Source organism: Bombus flavifrons, chromosome 2 (assembly GCF_040668555.2).
Source record: "Bombus flavifrons isolate JBK064 chromosome 2, iyBomFlav1_principal, whole genome shotgun sequence".
NCBI lineage: Eukaryota > Metazoa > Arthropoda > Insecta > Hymenoptera > Apidae > Bombus > Bombus flavifrons.
In genome coordinates, this window is record NC_138443.1 from 19,714,768 (window position 1) to 19,739,960 (window position 25,193).

Consider the following 25,193-nt stretch of genomic DNA (forward strand, 5'->3'; position numbering starts at 1 on the left):
TTTAAATCTCGCGCTTACTGGATTATAACGCGAGTAACGTAAAAGATATGATCATTGTACACGTGGTCGCTTATATAATTGCACTACTTAATAAAATTAATAGAGCTAATCATGAATATCCAGTATGTAGGTTGAATAATCCATCATTAAACTATATTAATCCATTAATACGTTGTAAAATCTTACGCATATCTTGTTTCAATATGAAATTTGTTTAAACGGTATATGTATAAAGCTGAAATTAAATAATCTTTACACAGGATAAAGATCGAAGACATAAATAAAAAAGATATTATTTGTAAAATTCTTTATTTTATAAGTATATAAATAATGCGTTGAGTATCCCAAATAGTTGTTAACTTTTATTTCTAGAAAACCTTTTAACTTTTAAGTTATTAGGAACATGTAGTGCGCCTCAAGCTATTTATAATTATGAATGTTTCTGAAGCAACAAATTATTTATTACCGTAAATTATATGATTAAAGATAATTATAGTTTATAGTTTTAAAGTAAAAAGATATATAATGAAGTAAATAAATGCTGTATTGGATTATAAAAGTTTTGTTATAAATGGTACGATGTTTATTGAATTTTCATCATTAGGCAAGTCTTACAACATATGATTATGATAAATGCACGAATAAGATAATAGTCGCAACTTGTTGCGTATCACATATTCGTTAGCAAGATGAGGTGATTATTTGGTCCACATTGAAATATCACGATGGAATTTGTCAGTCCTTTTCTTCGACCAGTTTAAGGAATGTTAGGATTTTATTGAATTCTACACTCTTCTCGATCAGCATTTTGAGGCCAATCGCAAATATTATTCCTCGCGTTCCAAATTAACTTGTTGGGACACGTGAACTTCAGTGGTATTCCGTGAACACACTCATAGTACTGTAGTAAGAAATATATACATATGTACGTATGTACGTAAATCATGTATAGAGATCATCAAAATGATAAAATTGTTCATAATTTACTAGACGACAAGATCAATAAATTCTTATACAAGTTTTTATTTACTTACAGAGTGACATTCTTTAGATGGAACGAATTTATTATCGGTTTCACAATTGATTTTATGAGCTTCGTCATTGTCTATCGGCTGTTGCGTAGATTCGGATTTATTTGTTTCTTCCGTAGTGGAAGAAGTTACCTCTGGCTTCTGAGTAGGTCTTTTTGTAGGTTTGTGAGTCGTAGGCGGTCGTGCAGATTGAGTAATTTGGGTACTTTGAGTAGTTTGAATATTATCTGACGACGTGGTACTTGGTGGCTTTGCCCAGTCAGGCTAAGAAGCAAACAATAACTATAACCAGCAAGCTACGATGCAGTATTTTTAAAAGAGAATTTCATATTCCGATATTGTTTTAATTATTTGCAAAGATATATTAATTAATCTGTTAAATTAGACAATCTCGTCTATAATTTCAATAGAATAAAATAAAATTCTTTACCGTAGGAGTGGTATGAAAATCTTTATCTGGCACGATATATCCTTCTAAACCTTGATTAATGACATTCATCAGAGGGTTGCGGTCACCGCAAAGTCCTTGAAAGTCATCCATGTCGATGGCCCAAACCATGGCACCAGCGTATCGAGATTCCTTGATGAAATCGATCTTGTATTTCACGCTCTCCACGTTTTCATAACCAACCCATTGTGTACCTGTGATTATTAGTTTGACGATAAGGATTATCAAGATTATTTACTTACGTATATGCATACCTTGATACATGTACGGAACTTTGCCAATATCGTCAAATTTTTGAGTCCAGTTACTGCCTGGAGCTTGTAAATTGGTACAGATCTTCGGATAGATATTTTCGAAGATTAGTTTCGAAGCGTAAAGTTAGAAGAAACGTAATATTTGATTGATCGTACTTCGTAATAAGAAAGGAATCCCTTAGCTTGTGTGTATTTTCCAGGTTTACCACCTCCAGCCTCTTTGTTAATGTAGGTGCCTGGCTCGTAATTGTTGTTACTTTGACTGAGGGTGAACGTACGTCCGTATAACGGAATGCCGACAACCAGTTTCTTAGCGGGACAGCCTTTTTCTTCCCAAAGCAGAAGGCCATCGTGCTAAGAAGAAAAAGTGGAATCTTATAAACAAATTATGCTATCATCTTGTACGGCATATATTTACGCTAAATTTAGTTTTCAAGTAAGATTTTTTTTTTAATTTCACAAATAAATTTTAAACAAATTTACATATGTTATCAAAGATATAAGTTAGGTGTAAATTTCGAGAGTAAAGATACGCCTACATTTTCCCAAGTTCTTACCACATTTAATTTTTCGTATGCCCATTGATCGTGTGGACGACGATAAAGTGGACTGTGTACATCAGCGAATCCAGCCCAATTACCACGAAGATCGTAAGCCATTACATGGATGGCGTCCATATTTCTATGGAAATATTTTCCTTATTTACCACGACGATATAAATTTGATTAATTCACTTACTTGCATAATTCTGGCACGTGATATCCTTCGTCTAGGCGGAATTTTGCCATTGGTACCGCCATCGTGAGCTCCCATCCCTTGTTTTCCTTGTCAAAAGCACGTCTTAATTCTTCGACAAAGTAGAAGAACTTGTCCTTGTCGGAAAATCTGCCACCTCTGTCAGAGGCGCCAGGGTATTCCCAATCGAGATCGAAACCATCGAAATCGTATTTATGCATAAATTCTGGCGAAAAATAGCAGTAATATAGGAATTACATTTTCCATTAAACGAAATCGAACTTTCGTATTTATATCTTTGTACCAAAAAGCTGATATTAATTATCGTTTATGTAAGTGTATAGAACATCGGATTTTATTTTCACGCAACTTTGTCTGTATTAGAAATATACGACGAAAAAGACGAAGAATTAATCAGCACGCTAAAATAAAAAGTAAGTATTTGCAAGTTTATTTACCAACTACGCTCTTGATGAAGCTGTCGCGTCTTTCCTTCACGCTGACCAGGGCACTGTACTTTCTGCCACCCTCTCCCCAACCACCAACAGCCACGGAGGTTTTCAGATGAGGATACTTAGATTTAAGGTTGTTGAAGGCCAAGAAATTGCCTTTATCTTGATCCAGTTCTGGATCCAAGATAAGTATCTCCCAAGTGACATTGCTCACACCGATAAACGAGTAAATGATATGGGTGCAGAGATCACCCGGAATATCATCTACTCCGTAACTACCGACATCCGGTCGATAAATGGCCCAGTTACTGAAGTAACACGTTATTCTGGCAGGTTGATTTGCTGAAACTTTTCCAAATCGTGTTATCTATTTCACGTCCCGTTTAAGTGGTCGAACGTTAGAAATCTGTTTTCAGTATTATCAATCGTCATTATCGATTTGTTATTCGAAACAAATAGCGTGTTTACCTGTCGTGTAAACGAGAACCACGAGTAACGAGGAAAGTGTCAGAAAATTATTTCCCGATGACATTTTCGTACCTGTAAACAATTAAACGTAGTTAATCTTATCTAATCTTATTTCATCTTCGTCATCTCATCGTCAAGCTAATCTTATTTCATTGCGTCACCCCAAAAATTTCTAACGATATTTCGGACAATAAATTCGTGGAGAATAGATTTTCCGAATTAGCTGATACTTTGATGTTGGAAACGATCGGTATCGTTTAAGAGGTTTCGATGTTTCGCTTACTATGTTGCACGGTACTGTATATCGATAACAAAAGATTATAAATATTACCTAAATAAAATAATGCAGGTTAAATCGAACTTTTTTTTAGCAACACGTTATTCACGTTTGATGATTCAATCGATATCTGGTTACTACAGTTCACGTCCGAAGTAATTCCGACATGCCAATCGACGCTTGGCAGTACCAACGTCTGCTTTAGTCGAGTATCGAAGCGTCTCTGGAAGACGAGCGATCTACCGCGGCCAGAGCGATCGTTTTATCGGACGTAGTCGTTCTTCAAACAGAAAACGATCCAAGCCGACCGGTTTTCAGTAAAGTAAATACCACGATAACTCCGTGAATTTTTTCACGAACAGTCTCACGTTATTCTTGTTGTCGCACGAACAAATGACCACGTCGCGATCCATTCGAGCCCGTTTCGTCGATCTTAATCTTGATCTTGCACCTCTCTTTTGTCTTGGCGGAAGGAATTTCATTTTAAAATTGAATGGATCGCGTCTTGTTTGCTAAATTCGATTCGTTCGCTCTCCGTTCGTTTAATACTCTTGCGATACCATGTACCGTTTTCTCCTCCCTTTCTTCTTCCGCGTTTCTTTGTTATATATTTTTTTTATTAATTTCTGCTTAACTTTTACCAACGCAATTACTTTTGACGTTATCTTAGACATTTATGTTTTCAAAACCTAGAAAAGTTGGCCCAGAAAGGAGATGGCGGTTAGAACCGAAAAAGAATCGATGATCTTAATACGGATAAATAATTTCGTTAGACGAGCAATTAACGGATATTTAGATCTCCAGAGAAAAAGCCATTTTGTTTGAAAGAACGTTCAAATCGTCGAGGCAACTTTTTGCAATTATAGCGAATCGAGCCAGACCTCTGCTCGCATCGAGACGAAAACGAGTTTGTGTCCAGCGAAAGAAGTGGCATAGAACATTAAAAGTTCAAGCACCTTTTTAACGGGAGTTCAAACGCGAGAAGCCAAAATCGAGGCGACCCACGCATAGAATGGTCCGGACGATAAGAGTCAGGTATATTTTTTACGCGTTTCTCGTCGACAAGAATCGTCGTAAAATCAAGCTGCGAGATGGTGCGCGTAAAAAATCGTGGTTCGTCCTATTGCATTTTGCAGGCCTGCACCGAGAAAATTGCAACATACGGGACGATTATTCGTATAAAACTTAAGACAAAGCGGTATCGAAGATACGTTCTATTCTATTAAACGTAAACAGTGATAAAGAAATTCCTATTGTAAAGGCAGTTCGATGGAATATTTCGATAAAGTCTCGATTAGGAACAACGTCGAGAGAACGTTTGCCTTTCAGCGCAATTAACGCTTTCGGAATTATTTTCATAGAAATCGCGGTAGACGTGAAAAACATTCAAAACGAAAGAGTGGAAAAATAGCGGGAAAGGAAAGCGAATGAGAATCGAAAGAGGCGAGAGAACGGATAACGTCTTCTTTGCTAACGCGTTTCTCTAACTCTCACCGCTCGATAAAAAGATTCTTTGACATTATTTCGGGAGGATTGTTTATATCGTTACGTTGATTCACGATCCAATCGTTTCAGATCATTGCCTCGCTTCGATGGAGCGCGAATGTCGATCGAATATCGATTGGGGAAAGAAAAGTAGGAAAGCAGCGAGATGAACGAGGAACGAAGACGAAGAGGGATCGAAGATGGTCCTTGGCTTTGGACGAGTTCAGCGTTGAGTAAAAGAGCTGGATAATGATCCTGGGCTGCGAAAATAGAAAAAGATAGCGAGGCAAGACCGCGGCTTTTTCGTTGCGCGAATTAAAATGCCGGCTGCATCGGATTATCCTTCGACTATTATACCGCGGGTTGCACCGCGAATACAAACGCCGCGAATCCATACCCATAGCCAGAAGAGATGTACGTTTTAACCGACACGATAATTCGTACTATTAACGATCTGCCGCTTATCTTTTTACTATCTCCTTCTTGGAACGGCTTAATCAGTTTGTCGATAACTTACATTACGAAGGTGTTCTTCGAAGAAATTCGGGAATCGCAGAATTTTTCCCTTTTTTTGGCTGAATACTTTCGGCTTCTTTGTAACTTTGATAAAAGTTTCGAAATAACGTTTCTTTCTCGATCTGTTCTCGTTCTGAAACTTTCGTACAATGCAGCCAAGACAGATTTAGCTTTGAAAGGAAAGCGAGGTTGAAATTTGCAAATTCGTTCTTAAACGGAATGCTTTCATTCAAGCGCATGATTTCGAATTAGTATTCAAGGAATGGATCGAAGAAGAACGGCTAGTTCCCTTTTCATACGTATTCCTCGTTAGTCGTGCACGTTTTCGAGGTTCTTCCTACTTTATAAGTACGCAGCGATGCGACGTAACTATTTGCGAGTTAGACAGTCGATCCGCCGTGCTATCAGTTTATTGCGTTTCGTTGGGCATAAAAAATTTATGTATGAAAAATCTATTATCTTCCACAGCGATATCGAACCGATCGACGAAACTAATTCTTTCTTATTCATCTTTGTTATGTACATTACATCTATCTAAGAAGCATCGATATCGAATGACGAAGAAACGATGGCAATTAAATCTTCGGGTCTTATCGTTAAGTTTTTCGAATATGAGACTGTTGGAAATCTTTTGACTCGTTGAAATCCTATGCAGACTGACCTTCGAGTTGCAGATCGACGAAAGAGAAAAAAGGAAATGGAAACAAAGCGAGAGAACCGCAGGCCACGTAACGTGTCAACGATCGCCACGAAATTCCAGGCACTTGGTATAAATATCGAGAGATCGTTTAGTTTCGACTCGACGATATTATTGGACGAGCATAATTGACAATAAAAGTTATCAACGGCCTATTTTTATGTACAGTAGAGTATTTGAGTATCTGAACGAAACTATGTATCAAACTTTAACGTCTACAACGACGTGTCACGTAGTCGTAGAAATGCGTTGTAACGGCTGAACATTTTGTCGTTTTCTAGTTACAAAGTTTTAGTACTTGGGACATTGATCGGATCGTCGAGTATTAAAACGAATATTACGCAGTGCGATAAAAGTACAGAGGGAAATATTTATCGAGATCGCGATACAAAATGTGAATTGTCGAAAAATAAACGTAAAAAGGAGAGTTAAAATCGATGTTAAAGGAGACACAAAGGGGAGCTGGTTAAAGCGAGGTTGACAGAGAAGTAAAGAGAGGAGGACTCACCTTCGCGACAAGCGGGTAACTCAGAAAAATCGTGGCTTCGGCCGAGTGTTAAGCTCTCATATATACCCAGGTGGACCTCATTAGAATTCAGGTGCAAGACCTACAAAGGCCTGGCACGATTGGTTGGTTCGTCGACCCTCTGCCTCCCGTCAACCACGAGGGGGACAATCGCGCGACGATCACGATTCGTCACAGCTGATGTCTCGCTTCTCGGATCAACCGACTCTTCGCCTTCTCCGATTCATCATCGATCCCTTTGTTTCCATTCTATCCTTCTCTCACACTCTTTGCTTTCGTTCTTCTTCATTTACATATACCTTGTTAACTTGTAAGTCGCAATACAGATCGATCGTATCTTTTACACGCTCTTTCTCAAAATTCTCGGTATATTCGGTATATTTTCATTGTATCGCATGTATAAAATTGAGAGTATTTTCTGAGAGGGAGACAGACGGTCAGACACTAAGATTACCTGTACTTCCATCTTGTTTTTCATCTCATTTCCTGTTCAAGTTTTCTGTCGCTTGTATGATATCGTAATTACACGATAATTCATCGAGAGATACTTGTCTCAAAATTGAAATTTTCATTATCATTTGCATATTAATTCGTTAGCTTTTTATCGATCAAACGCGCGTCGTTAGCCAATCGAAAGTTATAGCATTTTGTATCTAAACGCGTTTTACATATATTAACGCGTAGCAATTTTATTAATTTCATCTCATTATCTTGAGAGAATAAGCCGACGGCAAAGTCGAATGCAATCGAAAACAAACTAAATCTTTTCTTCAAAATAAACTCGTGCCTGGAACGTTGTAAGATATATCGTTGTTAAGAGGACGCAAGTACTCGTAGTTTTAGAATATTTCTTTCAAAAGTACCTGAAAGATACAACGAACGTTTGAGTCAAGGTTACGAGCGAATTGTACGTAGAAGGTAAAAGAAGAATCTCGGCTCATGTAATATGGATTTTATTTTATTCGTGTAACAATAACAGTTCCTGTTTCCACAGTAGTTTTCTTTTACAATAGCGTTTCGGTGTTTACGTCGCTCTAACAATCCGCCTGGCGCAGTGGCAACCGCAGAAACCAACCTGTCGCCGATTTCTCAGGTACCATGGACCAATCGGACGTCGAACGAGGAGTTTGCAGCGACGAACGAACGTATCGTCCTTTTTTCCCCGAACTTTTGCCTTCAACGTCCGCGATGATTCGCGCTGCAATTGTACTCCATCCACAGAGGAACGTTCTTAAAAAGGGCACGATGGTACCGATTGCCTGAAACGGCTACTCTTTACGAGCTAAGCTCTTTTTCTCGACCTATTCGCTTCCCGAAGGAGCGATCGCGATTCGATCGTTGGTTTCACCGTATATTCTACATCGTACACGGATCATCGTATCGTAAAAAACTATTCCTAATGTCGATGCCTGTGGACCGAAGAGTTCTCGATAATAGTAACGCGTTTCTACCATTAATTAGCGTGATTAGCGAGATACCTTTCTCGGGGTTGACAGTCGTCGAGGGGAGAGATCCTTAGATTTAATCGTTTGTGCTGCGCGTTAGTCTCGCTGGTTTCCGCTTCTTTTATTCTTCCTCGTTTAATTGACGAGCAGTTGCCGCGTTTCGCGATCGATCTGCTTTTGCGAGTGTAATTTGGCACTCTTCGATTTCGCTCGAACGCTCTCGTCGTTCCGAATTGTCTAAGCATTTTAACAGATTGCAACCGTACAAGATAGCTTACGAACACTAGCACGCTTTTGCGACGCTTCGCGTCTCAACGCTGCCTTACTTCTTAGTCCTTTGAAGCGTTGCTTAGCATTTTCTGCTATGTTACGAAGACTTTGTTATTTATGTCGTTCACTCTTCCATAATATCTAATCCGAACGATCTAAATAAAAAGGGAGATCGATAATCCCGAAAAACCCGTTTAGTCTTTAATTAAAATAATATCAACGAATCCAATTCCCGCTTCAAAGAATTAAGTTTCGATTAAATTTCCATCGAAATACACGTTGACGATCGATGTCCATTGAATGGATACGATGTTAGACACTTTTATGGAACTTATCTAGTCGCACTTTCGAGGTCGTCCTTTTTTCTCATATTGTTGGACAATACGTTGGACAATCTCGGCTGACAAACACGAGAATCGACCTCAGAAAAATATAATACACGCTGCTCGGAAACGTCAAAAGCGGCGTAAACGATTCACGTAGAACGAAGAACGATGTTACAGGACGCCTCTAAAACGTACAGATGTATATGTTACATGTTCCTTAAATTACAGACGATTCAACGTCGGTCAAACGTATGCATCCGTATGAAGAAGTTGGTAAGAAAAGTATCGAATAGAATGGCGAGTGTTCGAGTGATTCGTGCGTCGTATAAATCCATGCGTTTGATCGCGTCGAAGTTGGAGCAGATCTACGAATGAATATACCGATCGAACTTGCAGAAAATAATCGCAATGTTGCATCAAGTATCGTTCTCTTATCTGTTAAAAACGCGACATATAATATACGTTTAGAACGGTACGATTAAAGGAATTAACGGTCCATTAAAACGAGTCATTAGATATTTTATTACATTTTTTACTAGATTACTAAACATTGTAAAATTAATCTTTCATGATCGCTTTAAACTTCTTACTTTAAGACTTTCTTAAGCCTGACGGAAAATGGACATTTCGATTGTTTCTTTGTACAACGTCTGGATAATAGAATCATGTTCTGTACAGAATTTCCAGGTATTGATAAACTGTATTAACGACTTGTATTAAAAGACTATTGTTTTTATTTTGTTTAAAAGTTATTGACAATGAAAATCAATCGGTTATTTATAGATCATTCTGTATTAAGAAATATGTTGTTTAATTTGTAACGTCTTACATTATTTTTGATTGAAACAAACGTTAATTCATCTACTTATCTCGCGCGTTAAAAACAAAGCGTAAAGCACACAGAGAGATGTTCGAAGAACTTATTTAAAATTTCATATACCCTCGATCGGTGTTTCACACTATAAATCCACTCTAGTCTCAGTCAGTTCAATGCGATCGTTACTTATAGCGATCTTTATTAATGTTTAACTATGTTGCGCCGCTCGTAGCATCTACCGTAAATTCAACCTTAAATTTTACCTTATTCTTTTTACCTTATCGCTAATATGCTCGTTTCTCTTACGTAAATTCGCGGATGACTTAAACCGATGATTCCCGAACTCGTTGCAATATGTACAGATACAGTAAATTACTTGTTGCTGATTAACATTACTGTAACGTAAATGTAAACTTGAAGAAGTATTTGTGAAAGGACGTGTTTGCGAAGCACGACTTTGCGTAACAGACAAATTTCACTGAATTCGAACCATATACGTGTATAAAGCTTATTTCATTTTCATCTGTATCGACGAGAAACTTGTAAAAGGATAGATTTGAAAAGAAGAAAAAGAAATTACGTAAGAATGGTAATACCTGGAGGAATTTATAGTTCGACAAAATTGCAATATATCAATTTTTCGTAAGATAGCACGAGAAATAAAGGCGAGATATAAAGTGTACTTGATTCTTTCAGCTGTTTATAATTAGCCGAACTCTCTGATTAACTATACCTCTGAGTGGGTATTTATTTTATCCCTATACTCGATTCTCTTTCTCTAGCTAATGGCATTCGCACGAATTAAAGGAATTCGATTACAGTCATTCGTTAAATGAGTCGCATTGTGCGATCGTTTCTTAATTTATTATTATTGCTAGTGATAGAAACTCGTGGAAGCATTCTCTTCGGGTAGAAGAGTAAACATCGAGCCAGAATGGCGTCAAGCAAGATGGCATCAGATTATTTATTACTAGAACGTTTTACGTTGGAGCAACATTTACGATTATAGAATATAGGCTTCGTAATTAGTCTTTAATTTTACGACGACGGAATTTTATATGTTTCGTGTATTTATCGTTAAAAAATGTATAAATACGAATAGAAGCATCCTTTGAATACAAATATCTCGCGAAACCGTGGAACAGAAGTATGTATCCTTAATGCAGATTCGGTAATCCAAGGATGGACGACGATTAAAGTCTTAGGCGCATCGAAACTTGAAACCATCCTGTCTCGATGTCACGATTAAACGATAAAACGCTTCAAGTAGAAAATAGCAAATACAAGTTATTTTTCGTTAGTCGATTAAATCAAACGATACTTATCACAAACGAAATCAAACAAAAGTCCATTAAAAAAAGAACATGTAATAAAAAATTAGACAAAGAATTGAAATAATCATTCGAATATTTACTATTTTCTTCTATAAATATCATTCACCTAATTCTGTTCGACACCCATTATACTGTTAGTCCTTATCGACGATCCAGAGAACAGCTATTTATTATCAGTTTATTTAATCCATGATTATGTACAATATTCACGCAAATAAAAAAAAAAACATCGTTTTCTTTACTTTTTATATAATCGTAATAGCAAGTATCAGACGAGTCAGTCATCTGTTATGAAATTTGATAAAACGTTACACGAGGAAAGATGTTTGTTTCTCTGTTGTTCCGGGCTGGCAGTAGAGTTTTTTCTTTTGTGCTAAAAGGACCTGTATTCGACAGCTATGTCCGAGGGACAATAACGACCTTGATCACCTTACGAGTAATAATTCTCTCTTTGCTGATAGAGCGGCAATGGTGTTACGGGCGAGAGATCCTCGTCTTCTAAGCTCGATTCGGTCTTCAAAGGAAGAGTGGCCAGTGCTTTCACTGTTAAAGCGGAGAAATTAATGTCAAATCAATGTGAAAAACTCGCAGGAGGATTTCTTAAACTCGAGGTTTATGTATTTGTATTTCTATATAGAAATTTCTTCAAGATTTTCGAACGATTAATTTACTTTTCCAACGAACGTTCCATATCCAAATAAGATTACTGAGGAAAATGGAAATTAATCGAGGAAAGGATGTATGAAGGGTAGTAATGTAGAAAAAAAAAAAATGAAGAAGAAGATGAAAGAAAAATATAAACAAACCTGAGAAACGATAATATGATGTGCGTGTCCTATATGGGAAGATGGAGGAAGCATGTCAGTCAGTGTGCCTGGTTACCTATACACAGCACAAACAATCCAAACAACGCTCACTACATATGACACAACGATGTACGTATATCTCGCATCGATGAGGCTTTCAACGAGGAAATTAATTACATAGTGGAAATAAAAATATTCATGACGGCGCATGCCAATGAAAAACATTTCCAACATCTTATGTACGGAACTGTCAAATTCTTAAACAATTAAGTATCCCGAGTCTAAATACTATCGCTAATTGGCGATAAAATTTCGATCGATAGGTGACGATATTCGTCCGGTTCCGTTATAAAATATACAACGAACGAATTGAATAAGCGTAAACCTTCCGCACTAGGAAATAGCAGAAGGCACGAGAGTCTACCAAAACATTGGTCATGCTGTCACACCACTAGTCGCTATATATTAGATACAAGCAGAATAAATCAAACCAATGAACTATTTATTTATAACGAACTGCAACGTACCCGCCACCATCTTGCTCTTTTCCATAACTTGCTTGGCCAAAATTTGATTCAGTTGCAAAATATGATCTCTTTGCCGTTTCTCTTCCACTACTTTTCTCTTCAAGCTGTCTGATTGTTCGATATTGATATTATCGTCTGAAAGAGATAACGAGATAACGATTCGCGCGACTATTTAATATTTGCGATCTTTCAGTAACTTAAAAACTAATTTGTCGTTAAAACGAAGTTGCACGGATGCATACCGCTTCCATCTGGCGCAGTCACGGTTGTTTCCGACAGCATCTTTCTTATCGCTTCGGCTTTCTTCAATCGTTGCTCTTGTTCCTCCGCAGTTAATTCCGGCGTCTGGAACGCGATTGTTTCAACGTTATACCAAAGCATCGATACAATAGCGTACAAACTGTATTTACGTCGCAAATTTCTCACCTGTTCAGGGATATATCTTTCAGGGATTACGATCTTGTTGGGCGTCCCTAGCAGCTGATCGATGGTACTCTCGTTATACTTCAGCTCTTTGTGACTCAAGGTCGATCTTACGACATCCGGCGCGTTGATCCTCGGCCTGAGCGCTCGTTCCATATCGAGATCGTCTCTGGCTCTTCCCATTCCCTAGGGAACATCGAAAACGCTTCTATATCGACCGCGCGTTTTACTTCAACGACACACGCAACACGACAAAACGACGCCAAAGAAACGACAAAACGAAGGTATGACAAAAACGGAGTCGACAAAGGAAAAGAATGAACGTGAAAGAGGAAGGCAACGAGGAGAAATATGAAAACATAAAATACAAAAAGAAACGATACCATCTTCGAGAAGGTGTCTTCTAGATCGAGAATGGGTTTGCTACTGGACACGGTATAGTGTCGTCTTTTCTCGCGGGGAATTTGCCTGCGCCTCGGCCCCTCGATCTTTTTCTCCGTCATCTCCTTGATGATCTGTTTCGCCGCCTCGCTCTTGAAAATGGGCGACAATTGTGGCGAGTTCGACGCGTTCACGTTCAACGACGAACCGAACATTCTGTCCTGGCCTTCGAGATTCGTCGGTGACAACAACTCCGGACTCACCGGCTCCGGGATGCTCTCGTTTCTCAATGGATTCTCGTAGTGTCTGTACGGTGGGTAGTACGGCGGCTGATGATGGTTCGGTTTAATCGGATAATTCTGCTGGCTGGGGCTATAGGACGGACTGGTCGAGTAATTCGGCGAGCTCATAGGCACGTGCGAACTCGAAGCGAGGCTCTCCGTATACGGCGACAGAGTACTGTCCGAGCTTCCATCTTGAGTTTCGAACTGCGTCGATCGGCAAGCAGAATAACGGAGGGTGACGAAGCGAGGGCCGAACAAAATAAGGCATCACGGAGGGGTGAAAGGCGAAACCAACGAAAACAGAGAAAATGAAGAAAATGTATGAAATCATATGTATCCGGTACGTAGTCGATGCTGGTACTCCGGTGATACTGTGTTCCGGCGTTAGGAGCGCCGATGCGCTCAATGCGAATGTCTCTATCTCAAAATCAGAATGCACAAATATTACGACGAAACAAGTAAAATTTGGTGATTCGCGTTTTGGATTTTGTATGTCAAAAACATCGAAAAATTGCAAGTGGCATGCAAAAAAAAAAAAAAGTTTAGTATACATAGATTACATCGTACGAAAACCAAAAATATATTATTAGCACGACAAAAGATTTATCGGGGAAAGGTAATGAGGAATAAATGTTATTAGTTCGTCGGTTAATCGACATATCCGTATCCGAAAAAGGCGAATAGGAAGAAGTCGGTAACGCGTGGTTAACTTACCCTGACTTTATTTCGTCTAGCTAGCATGGTTCTCAAAGCGTGCATGCTGTCGCTTCTGGGAGGAGGCACTACCGGAACCTGATGAATCTCGGGCTGCTGTTGCCGCTGTCCGCCGAAACCTCTCGGTAAGGACATGCTTCTTTGGAACTGCACGTCGTCCAAATCCGTCAGCTGGACTGTGCTTTGAGCGTGAATCATCGGCGACTCTTCTACCACCTTTCCCAATTGAGCCTTCTAAGAATAAATCGATCGAAAATAGAGCAAAATAAAATCAAAGCTGCGACATCGTCGATCGTTTGTCAAAGTTGCCCGCTACTCAGGCTCGAAATAAACTGACAGAAAGTCTTTCTCTAATCGTTACTTATACCATGATAAGATATAGAAATATTTTACTACGGCGAATATAAATTATATCGATCGAACGCAGTAAATAGAATCGTAGAAAACTCGAAGAAATTACCTCGAACTTCTGAGAACCTTCTAAATCATCGTCGCACAATCTCTTGGCACCTCCAGGCGCCTGAAGCCCGTTCGTTAATGGAATTCCAATGTTTCCAGTTCTGTCTCCTCGATCTCTTTGCCGTCTTTCCGATTCCCGTTTCACGATTCGCACGGTCTTAATCTCTTGTTTCTCACGGTTGTGGATTAAGCCTTGAAAACGTTATTATCGCGAAACATCAATCGCTGTTGCGTTAAGGTCTGTTAGTTTTGCGTTATTGCTTCACTTACCGGCGAACTTGTTGTCCTCGTTTTGTCTGTAATTATCGTTTAGTAACGTTTCTTCGGCCAAGGGTGGCGGCGGAGGAGGTGGAACGTACTCCGGTGGAGGAATCGTACCATTAGTCAAATTTTCGTCTTGTCTGTGGTTCTCTGAATCAATTGAATGTATTATACGATTGATGGACGATGAGAGAAACTTTTGCCAAAAGATAATTCCGTTAGGTTAAGATTATATATATTTTGCGCTTACCGTGAATTCTAGACTCCGTGTTGACGTATAACGGAGAAACGTTCGCTTGCATCAGACTTCCTTTTCCCTGCATTTGATCCTTTAGAAGCTGTTGCTTCAACTGATGTTGTTGAATCTGTTCTCGTAACTGAGGGGAAAGCGAGGAAATATGATTCTGCGGCGACTGAGGGTACGATTGTAGGTTCGTCTGCTGACGATTCGTGGGGGACGAGTCTTTGATCTGTGTCGGTGAACTGAAATGCGGATACGGTCCACCGTTCTGCTTGCCACGAGGCGACGAGGACAGCGCAGGGCTCGATGGCGAATCCAAACCGTGGTCCAGAGTTATCCCAGAATCAAGATCGGTCTCCAACCAAGAGTTTTGCGTTCGCTTCTTTGGTTGGTGCACTTGAGGAGCTGCGTTGGTAACGTAAGAACGAAATCTCGTTTACCTCATTTCGCGATATACTTTGGTTCTTATCATTTTCAAACGTAGACTGTGTCACGCTTTCAACGTTTTTCTAAGTTCAACGTTTCAAACGATCTTTGCAACACTTTGCAAAAACAACGATTCGGCTTACCAGAAGTAGGTTGCGGTCGAATCTGTTGCACCAGACTGTGTGACTTCTCCGTTAACTGTCTAACTTGAATGCTCAATTCCTTTCGTTGTCTCTGTAGATCCCCGACCAATTGTTGAACTCTTCTCAACTCTGCTTCGAGAGGGCCAGTCGTGGCCGAAGTGTCTCTAGTCATATTTCCTGCATACCTCCTCGATGCTTGCAGCTTCTGTCGCAGCACCACCAGGTCTTGTTCCAATCTCGCATTTTCCGCGACCGTTTCCTCGAGTTTCTGGAAGGCAAAGATACGGGAAGATTATTCGTTGCCTTTACAAGAGCAGAGTTAAGAAGCTAAGAGTTTCGTCGAGAACGAAAATGCGAACAGAACGGTCAACGAAACGGAAATCTATCTATTTCTGTGTTTTGATCGATTTACCTGGAAGAATACCGGCTTTACCTGGAAACAACGAATCGACGATTAAATCAGGCAAATCAGTTCCTTGGAGAACGAAGCGCGCGATGCGTGCTCGCTATTCCTCTACTTCTACATAGTAAAAGACCAGCGTCCAATTCGTCGGACTTTCTTCGAAAATGCGAAACGGAGAAACCCCGATTACTTTTCGCGGGGCGGAAACCACGAGCAACTTTCCGTTCTCCGAAGAATAGATCGCCGGAATTTATTCCGGCGAAAGAAAACTTCCCGATTGAATTCGCTACCTCTGTCGTCGAATGGAAATTCGCATAAAACCGATTAAAGTTTCGCCGTGCGTGGGAATCTGCCGAAACTATTCGCGATCGAGTAGCGTCTGTCGTTGAAACTTAAAAATTGTGCCCGATAGCAACCTTTTTTGTTTCCCGAACGGACGAATCAGGTCGGCGGCGTCTATTTTACGTTAAACTTTTTCTCCGTTAATTTTCCTTCCTTCTAGCCTGATCTTCGCTGATCGAGGACAAACCGCGATTCCAAGAGCCTACAGAACGCTTTAAAGTTCGTACCTTGGAATTGTGTGCCAGCAACACTCTCACTCTGCTCAGCTCTTTTTCCAGAAGGAGCTGCTGCTTCCTGTATCTCTCTGCTTCCACCAAATTGCTCCTGCTGCCCTGCAGTTTATGTCGGAGACCACCTAGAGCTTTTTCCAGAATCTCCTGTAATCGAAATCGAGAAGATTCAATACGCTGGAAAACTGATTTGGCCCGACCGACTCGAACATAATAACTGCCGGAGAAGCACCAGATAGCAGGATAAAAATAATTCATCGATGGAATTCGATTTTACGAAATATTTGGTAAAATTGGTCGATTTTTCAAAATATAAATTTTCTATTTATTCGTTTCCCGGAAGATATGACTCTTTCATCTTACAGATATCGCCGTTGACAGATGTATCTAAATATTTTTATACCAACATTTTTACGTAGCGCTCCTTTTCTCACTTTACGATCAAATCTTTCTCGGATCTGGACATGGCGGATAATTTACAACTTTTTTACGATTCTGCGTCGGATAATCCCTTACCGCGATTCCACTATTAAACGCAACACGCGTTCACTGTACGTTGTACGTTCACCGTCGCACGATGCGCGCTATGGCTTCGATTCGAACGGTATATCGCGTCTGATATGTACAACGCTCGACGGATACGTTCCGTCCACGACGATTCGAAAACGCGAAAGAACGATCTGTCGAAGAATAGTTTGAAAACGAATGGAAGAAAGGAAAGCGGAGAAGGTCGGGCGCGTTTTCACGGTAGAAGATCGGAGATCGCGTTACTCGCCTTGTCTTGCTGAAGACTGTGAAGCGTTCCGGATTCCTCCTGAAGCAGGCGATCCAGTTTGTAGAGCTGCTGCACCTTGGCCTACGACACAGAAGCGACGTGGTGAGTTAACCTTGAAGTTTTGCTTTCCAGTCGAGCGACCAAGGAGTCGCGTTTCAACCGGAATTACCATTCCGCTACAATGAGCTATGGCCACACCGTGTCGTAATCGCGGATCGTCGATAAGGAAAGACACGAGAAAAACGCGCGCCTGTGTACCTACGTATAATCGCGATTTTTAATGTAACGTCTCGTCGCACGCAGCCAACTGCGTGCAACAAACGTTAACTGTATTCGACGTCGGGTTCGTAATTTTCCCGCGCGTTTTTCCAACCCACGTCGTCTCCTACTTTACCTCTCTGATTTTCACGTTGGTATTATGCACCGTTATGGGACTTTGCGGTGTGTAATTCGTATTTATCGCGACGTTTTCTCTCGTAACGCAATTTGAGCAAAATGCAGGCGCGCGTCCGTCGCGGATTGCTTGGAAAGCAAGTATTTATTACGCCGTGCGGATACAAAGGGGCAAATAATTCTTGATATACTTCTAACGAAATCCCCTGTTTCTGTCGATCTTCCACTGCTCTCTTCCCCCGGCTAAACTCAACCGTTCCTTTCGACGTTTCAGTTATTTTCTCCAGAGAGCAAATTTTCCCACAACACCGAGACGCCGTTTCTTTCGTGCTATTTGTTACGAAGCAGGAAACACGGTTAGCAATGCGAGCTAGGCGAAGGAAATGCGGGATCTCGTCGTCGGCTGATTGCGTTCTTCTTCACCGAGCGTAAGCTAGGGTTGCGATAGACACGAGGCGTTGACTCGAGTATTTTTGCACGCCAAGGTCCTCGTGACGCTTTACGGAACCTTATATTTTCAAGTTTAGAACGTTACTTTCCATGTCTCAGTTATTAAATCAAGCGCGAACAGTATTTCGCGTGAACCAGATTCTCGTTTCACCGATACTTTGGCTAACTAAATTAAACGACTGTTGTACGCGTACCGTGTCATCTAAACAATTGAGGGAAATCGATACCTGTAATTGTCCGTGATCGGGACTTAATCGGTCCCAATCTCTACGTTCCTCGGCGAGCAAACGTTGCTCCTGCACCTTCTGATTGAATTCCAGACGATGATCCCTCGAATTGTCGTGCGCTAGGTCGTGTCGAGAACCCGAGAAGACGTTGGTCCCATTGGCAGTGTTGCGATTGTAGAGGGAGCCCAACTTCACCATGTTGTCCACGAGGTTCACTAGCGGCTTGCCCTTCTCGTACTTTGTGACAAAATATACGAGATCCATTGAATTTACGAGCTTCGATCGCCTTGCTTCCAAGTTTCTCAATTAGCTCAGGTTACGCTCGAAAAACTCGACCCTCGACGACTCGAACGGAATAATCGAGCACCAGAGAACCGACCGGAGAATGAATTTCGTTTTGTTAATTAATCGCGCAACTTGCGTCTTTCGAATAGAAATATTCAGCGAATCTTAGTCGGATCGGCTCGTTACCGCTGACAAAAATTCACGAGTTTTCGCTTGGCTAATAGAGATACCGGGGGAAAAAGTGGAAAGCGAGTTTTACCTGCTTCTCGAGATCCATCAGATGCTTCTTTAGTTCCTCGAGTTTCTGAAGGTTCTCCAATCGTCGCGGAGTATCGAGCTCTGCCAATCTAGCCTGCGGGTCACAGAAGAATGCCGCTTTAAATGTGACACCTGGCAAATTTCCACGCTTCACAGTGTCTATGGGTCTTTTCGCCTAATGGTGCACGCTCGTGTCTTGCGGACAGCGCATTCTGTTTTGCTGACGCAGTCGCGATATTTGATCAACAATGCGAGGAAGGCCGACACTCTGTTCGCAATCACTCGTGTAATTAGTACTTTACTCGAAGAAACGTTCGCATGTTTTCGTCATTTTACGAAAAACTTTGATCCTGTTTTCTCGCGATCCGAGAAGAAAGGTTCGAGGATCAAAGAAGGAACGTAAACGCATCAAAAAAGCGCAAGGGCTTGCAAAATCAAAACCGAAAAGTCGCGAGAGAAAAAACGACAGAGAATATCGGTATTTTTACAGAACGATACACAAGCTCGCGTAATCTGTAGACGATCAAAGGAGACGTTTAGAACAGAACCTGCGAAACGTATGTTCGCACACTCTGCGCAACACACGGATAAATTTACTTTCACCGAGTGCGCCGTACTAAACCCACGAAACACGGACTATGCCACAGCGTATGCTAAACTTGAACGTAAACTAGCACGACGCGGCGTGGAGATCGGAAACACGTTTCAGCTTCACTGCGCGTCTCTTCAAATTTACCTAACATTCCCAACGCGTAGCATCGCCAACAAAGAGGCAACAGCGAAAAAAAACGGGATGACACGAGAGTTTGAGCGCGTTCAAACTTTTAATACGCCCCAAGGGCGTGCGAATCGCGAAAAAGGAAACGGTCGAGTCGTTCGTCAGGGTCAGCGCGGAAACGTAATACGATTTGTGGCGGGCAACCAATACACCGACAACGTTCTCGATGCGAGGTGAACGGCGAACGTCAGAGAGGAGAGGTTGGCGGTCTTTCTGCGTCCGAAAACGCGATCTACGCGGAAAGGGACCATTTATCAAAGTACACGAGTACAAAGTAGATGAGAACGCGGGAGAACGCGGGAGAACGCGCGAGAAGGCAAAATTTCATACGACATTCTAGACATCGACTATTCGCGTTGAGAAGGCACGCTAAAAGGCGAGACACACGCCACATCAGAGAACAAAGCCTCGTCGGAATTTTTTTCTCGAAGAAAGTTCCAATCCTAATGACGTTCTCTCGAAACGTGTCCTTGAAACCGGTTCTTCGCCATGCTCCGCGGCATTTTTCGCGCGTACAACAGGATTCTCGATCGCGACCATCTATCGGATGGTCCTCGTGAAAACATCCGTCTCCGTTTGAATCGTCGAGAATCTCCAAGAACTTTTCAGGAAGTTTCTCCCGAATGCTTCTAAATTCTTGTAAAAATCCTTGGTAAAATCGAAACTCGACGAGTACGATGCATGAAAAATCGTTTGAAACAACGAGAATCGTTTGCGAGAATGTTGTTCAAGTCGCAGGAGCTTCTTCCGTCGGTTTATTTTTCTTATTGTATTACCGAATTCTGATTTTATCGCGCAACGACTAAAATCTGCTTCTGCGAGAACAATTTTTCTCGAAAGCGGTTCTTGGCTACGGAAGGAAGTCTATCGCGACGTCGGAGAGAGAAAAATGACACCAGCCGCGACGCCACCGGTCGACGCAGGCTCCATTGTTCCCAGTCGCAGCTGCTACCGTTGGGCCAACGATTCTGTTTCTGAAAATGTCTTCGGACCTGTGCCTCGATCTCCATGTGACAATTCTCCATCGCTTTGTAGATGGTGGCGTTCTGCCGGCGTAGCTGGATCAGCAGGAGCACCAACTCCTCGTGGGTCCTGCCGAGGAGTTCGCCGGCGGACACGCGAACCAGTCCCTGGGTTGCGGCTTGCGGCAGCTTGCGGCCGCCCTCTGCTCGCTGGGAGCTGACGTTGCTCTGTCGAGTCATGCAATCTTTCGTTAGCGATCGCGCGTACGCAAACACCGGCCTCCGGCCTCCCCTCGCGGCGAACTTGGTTCGTTGGCGAACAATTCGGTGTGAACGCGAAAACCTTGAATCTAGCGTTGTTACCGCCGTTCCCTCGGCGGCCCGTCTCGACCAAGAACATCGATCGAGCTCTGAAAACGCTACGCTCTACGTGCAATCTGCAGTTTACGGTGATCCGATGGAAATCTATGCCGACTAACTTGTCGCGTATATTGTGACAAGGTGATGGAAACTCGAAAGTTTGCTTGTACAGAGGCGAGCAGGTTATTAGGCTTAGCGAGTTTTTACCGGAAAGCTTATTTCGTTTAATGCCGCTTCTCTTACAATTTCAACCGACGAGTACAGAAATAACCTATAACGAGAAAACGTTCGAGTACGAAGAATATCGTTTAGCTTTACAACGAAATAGGAAATCTCTACGTTGAAAATAATTGATCGATGTATGAATTTGATAAACGATACTCCTGCGTTTTTCGCGTCGTGAACACGCGGATCGCGAAGTAGATATATAACATACTTGTGCTGAAAATGAAGAAAATTGCAGAAACGGTAAATCAAGCCTAATAATAATTTACACACCTCTGTAAATTGGCGAGATGATCGAAAGTAGGATTTTCAGGTGAAAATCGAAGGCAAAAGACGCGTACGCGTGTTATAACCGATTATTCGAAACGAACATCGTTATTAGCGCATTCGAACAAAGTTTTACCGAATACCATCGTGTTCGCGTGTATTTGCGCGTGGCACGATGTTTTTCCGTTGAATTTGACACCGAATTATTTCACCGTGTAAAATCGAAACGTACAAACGCCAAGTCGAAAGAATCGTTTGGCCTTTACGTTTACGATGCGTGGTTAAGAAGCGTTTTGGTATGATTGGCATGGAAAGAATGAAAAAGAATAAAATAAACGTATAAAATATCGAGACGTTGAACAAGGTCGTTCCGTCGATCGAATGCTGCGTGCAAGAAATAAAATTATACAAAAATTGTTTGATATCGTAAATCATAAACTAAACGGTACTCGGTTGACATTGAAACGAACAACGACATCGGAGAACCTAAGCTTCAAAAATCCACGCGTCTTACTAAAATCTACGAATTTATTCTACGAATCTATCGATATCTACCAACTAAAACGCGATGGCTGTATATGTAAAATTGTTGCACCAATATTTACCAACTACAGATACAAACGATAAATAATCAATTACGTTATTACAGTTTCCATAATTAACGAGTAACGCTCTATCGATTGCCGATGCTTCTTACAGTATCGGTATCGATCACAGGCTGAAATAGTCCACAACGATATCCAACCTCTATCTTTGCACGAAAGCGATGTCCCTTGTGCGCGAAATCGCAAGAACAACGATATCCCTACAGAAAACTATAACAAATCACTTAAACACGTTCGACATTGATCTATTCGATCAAATTGCAAAGAAAATGTGGCGGAAAGTCAAAATCTCGGGTCGTCGAAAGCGCTGCGACTCTGTTCCAAGTCATCTAATGCGAATCACACCACGACAAAGCTTACATCACTTACGCAAACTGCGTCGGCACACGTAGATCCTCAACCTTTGACCTGTCTCATCTCCGTTTAAATCGATCTGCGTAGAACCAGTGGAAGACCGCGTTTCGTCGATTCTACGAACGATTCTCGTCCCTGTTTCAAGAGATCCTGGTCGCAGGTTCCATGGGAAAATCGCGTCTCTTTCCTATGGAAACCGTGGTGGAACGAAGTTTAGGAACGCGGAAAGTAACTACGTTGTCGGAGAAGCTTCGTATCGACGGGCGTACATTGCGAACACACGAAACCAGCACAATGGAGAGTAGCGAGAGCGTGGCGAAGGTAGAAGGAAGACTTTGGAAGACTGGCGTCATGCCCGGTCTGATCGACTCGCCTGTTCACCGACTCCTACAGTACCCGGCATGCACCGTGGTTCCTTGCTCGGCTTGTCGAGCTATCGTTTTGTATGTTTTGCCTGAGATCTGGCTGGCTTCGCCTCGACCACGCGAGCCCATGTCCCTCGGTTAAGGCAGCCTTTATAACCGAGATCTGATTATAACGTTCCGCTTAAATGCCGGCTCTTTGCGCGATCCTGCCGACCCTTTCTGCGCAATTTTTTCCTCTTTGTTGTTGCTGTTTTCGAATCGTTTCGTTTATCTCGTTGCTGGATGATGCGAGGTAAATGATCGAACGTTGTATCGCTCGAAATAATTGCAAGATCGTGTTATCGAACCTCTTAAAATAGTTCTACCGAAATACAATAATAGAAGCACCAGAGTATGGTTACAAGTAATTCTTGTTGCAAGATGTTCTCTGAATTCGTTCGTTCGAATTAAAGGTGCGGATAGCTATTATAACGATGGAGGTGTGTTTCAAGGTCGTTAAGGTTTCGCCAACCAAGCCTAGATACACGGACAAAATAAACTACTGATATCCGTTCTGGTGGTATCTGTACATAGAAATTTGAAGATAGCGAATGTTCAAATTCGCGTTCGCAAAATTTTTTAAAAGACTGTACGTCCTATCAAACTTAACGTATATATACCGATACCTACTCCAATTATTTCAGCCACCATTGTTACTCGCGCAGAGTATTCGTATTTTTCCCAACTATCTCCAAGTGCCCGGATGCGCAAAGATCCTTTAAAACTTCTTTTCGCGATTACACACACGCGGTGTACTGCAAACCGTTCCAAAGGCAACCGAGATTTTCGATTTCCCCTAAGAAACTCGAAAATTCCTCGACTTTCAAACCTTCGGAGCCATCGAGATTAAGACCTTCTAGAGACCCGAGACTTTTAAGTTTCCAGAGTTGTGCGAGCTTTTAACGGTTCAGAGAATCTTCTTTGGCTGATATCGCCGTTTTCCAGTGTCCTCGCTTTCGGAACGATCTTATTTCGACGTAACGGCTACTTTTGTCGGGAAACTCGCGGAAACTTCCATTTTAAGAAACGCGATCCCCGCTTCCTTTTATCCTTATGGATAAAAACTGTTTAAATACAACGTCGATAATCGCGTTTATCGAAATTGTTTATACGTTTGTATTCTCTTTCTGTATATTTCTCTTATCCTCTGTATAAAGTTGCTGGAATTTACATAGCCTTTTAACGAAATAGCACTGAACGGAGTTTCAAAAGTAAAGCAAACAGTAATACGCTCGCTATTCCAGATTCATGGCAAATATCCTCGAAATCGCGTTAATAGCGAATCGAAAGCAAAGAAAGCCCGGAATCTTCGAATTAGCGGACTTAATTAAGCTCGAATCTCCTCGAGAGTCCTCTCCATCGTATCGCTCAAGAGGAGGATCGAAACAGGGAAACTCCGCAATATATGTAACCAACGATATAACGCTTGTCCCAACGCTCTATTCGAGTTTCCTCGATTGTGGAGGCAGCTTAAAGTCCGTCCGCAGTCCCCTGGCACGGTGCCCTTGCTGACCACCGCTGACCGTATGCAGGATCGACCCTGGCCCTCGGTTTTCTTAATCCTCTTTCCCTCTCATCCCTTTTGGTCTACTCTCACCGTTCCTCCTCCTATTCATCGTCGTCGTCGTCGCCTTCTTCTTCTTCTTCTTCTTCTTCTTCTTCTCTTTCTCCTTTTCCTTCTTCTTCTTCTTCTTCTCCTTGAATATTTTTCGTCCTTTTCTCTTCGCCGGAGACTAGTGTACCATCGTTTCAATCACTCTGTTCCTTTGCATGGAAGTAACGACAGCGAGAGAACGACACTCGCGTCGCTACTTTCTCGCTAGTCTGTGTCCTGCAGCCTCCAAATAAAGAGACGACTCGAAGGAGCTGGCACTCGATTTTCTGTACGCTTCGATTCGTATTTTCAAACGCGACAGAATATTCTAGAATTCCTTCGACACACGCGAAACAGCTTCACGTTGAAAGTCTCGCGTAACGTATAAAAGTAAGAAATATGCGTTTTCACGCTGAGTAAGTTACAGATACGGTATTATTTTTTCTCGATTGGAAAGAAAGACGAGAAGACTAGATAGACGTCCGAAGTTTCTAATTCTCTATCTACGAAGTGCCCGATTCTTCGCATAAATTTC

General features: G+C 41.5%; 2 protein-coding genes across 9 annotated transcripts in view; both read right to left on the bottom strand.

The window, feature by feature from the left end:
* Nucleotides 1-560: 560 nt before the first annotated feature.
* On the bottom strand, nucleotides 561-6,912 carry LOC138189340 (endochitinase). 2 transcript variants are annotated; one of them, XM_069131411.1, is made up of 10 exons: nucleotides 6,872-6,912; nucleotides 3,389-3,460; nucleotides 2,927-3,268; nucleotides 2,472-2,694; nucleotides 2,291-2,414; nucleotides 1,890-2,087; nucleotides 1,734-1,815; nucleotides 1,462-1,673; nucleotides 1,035-1,295; nucleotides 561-901 (listed from the first exon to the last, which is right to left on the bottom strand). In XM_069131411.1, the coding sequence occupies exons 2-10, from the start codon at nucleotides 3,450-3,452 to the stop codon at nucleotides 776-778; spliced, it is 1,632 nt and encodes a 543-aa protein (XP_068987512.1). In that variant the 5' UTR covers nucleotides 3,453-3,460; nucleotides 6,872-6,912; the 3' UTR covers nucleotides 561-775. The 2 variants fall into 2 exon arrangements, with proteins under 2 accessions (XP_068987512.1, XP_068987506.1); XM_069131405.1 differs by lacking the exon at nucleotides 6,872-6,912 and adding an exon at nucleotides 3,807-3,956.
* Nucleotides 6,913-11,245: 4,333 nt separating this feature from the next.
* The window catches only part of LOC138189583 (pleckstrin homology domain-containing family A member kramer), a 179,555-nt gene continuing 165,607 nt past the window's right edge, over nucleotides 11,246-25,193 (bottom strand). For 6 of the 7 annotated variants that reach the window (XM_069131617.1, XM_069131612.1, XM_069131618.1 and 3 more), the window contains exons 15-30: nucleotides 20,880-21,077; nucleotides 19,111-19,203; nucleotides 18,567-18,803; nucleotides 17,497-17,577; nucleotides 16,719-16,868; nucleotides 16,159-16,179; nucleotides 15,747-16,014; nucleotides 15,187-15,582; nucleotides 14,946-15,086; nucleotides 14,677-14,867; nucleotides 14,217-14,450; nucleotides 13,221-13,706; nucleotides 12,841-13,023; nucleotides 12,657-12,759; nucleotides 12,415-12,549; nucleotides 11,246-11,624 (exon numbers count right to left, since the gene is read on the bottom strand). In XM_069131617.1, coding sequence (XP_068987718.1) covers nucleotides 11,512-11,624; nucleotides 12,415-12,549; nucleotides 12,657-12,759; nucleotides 12,841-13,023; nucleotides 13,221-13,706; nucleotides 14,217-14,450; nucleotides 14,677-14,867; nucleotides 14,946-15,086; nucleotides 15,187-15,582; nucleotides 15,747-16,014; nucleotides 16,159-16,179; nucleotides 16,719-16,868; nucleotides 17,497-17,577; nucleotides 18,567-18,803; nucleotides 19,111-19,203; nucleotides 20,880-21,077 — 3,030 coding nt within the window. In that variant the 3' untranslated portion in view covers nucleotides 11,246-11,511. The remainder of the gene's footprint in view (nucleotides 11,625-12,414; nucleotides 12,550-12,656; nucleotides 12,760-12,840; nucleotides 13,024-13,220; nucleotides 13,707-14,216; nucleotides 14,451-14,676; nucleotides 14,868-14,945; nucleotides 15,087-15,186; nucleotides 15,583-15,746; nucleotides 16,015-16,158; nucleotides 16,180-16,718; nucleotides 16,869-17,496; nucleotides 17,578-18,566; nucleotides 18,804-19,110; nucleotides 19,204-20,879; nucleotides 21,078-25,193) is intronic. The other variant, XM_069131613.1, reaches the window with a different exon arrangement.

What these genes read in the sequence shown, in the direction of transcription:
- LOC138189340 (XM_069131411.1), bottom strand. Translation starts at nt 3,452, where the DNA reads ATGTCATCGGGAAATAATTTTCTGACACTTTCCTCGTTACTCGTGGTT. An exon ending in ATTTTCATACCACTCCTACG is followed by an intron (nt 1,296 to 1,461) that starts GTAAAGAATTTT and finishes TTTGCTTCTTAG; the next exon opens with CCTGACTGGGCAAAGCCACC. An exon ending in CATCTAAAGAATGTCACTCT is followed by an intron (nt 902 to 1,034) that starts GTAAGTAAATAA and finishes TTCTTACTACAG; the next exon opens with TACTATGAGTGTGTTCACGG.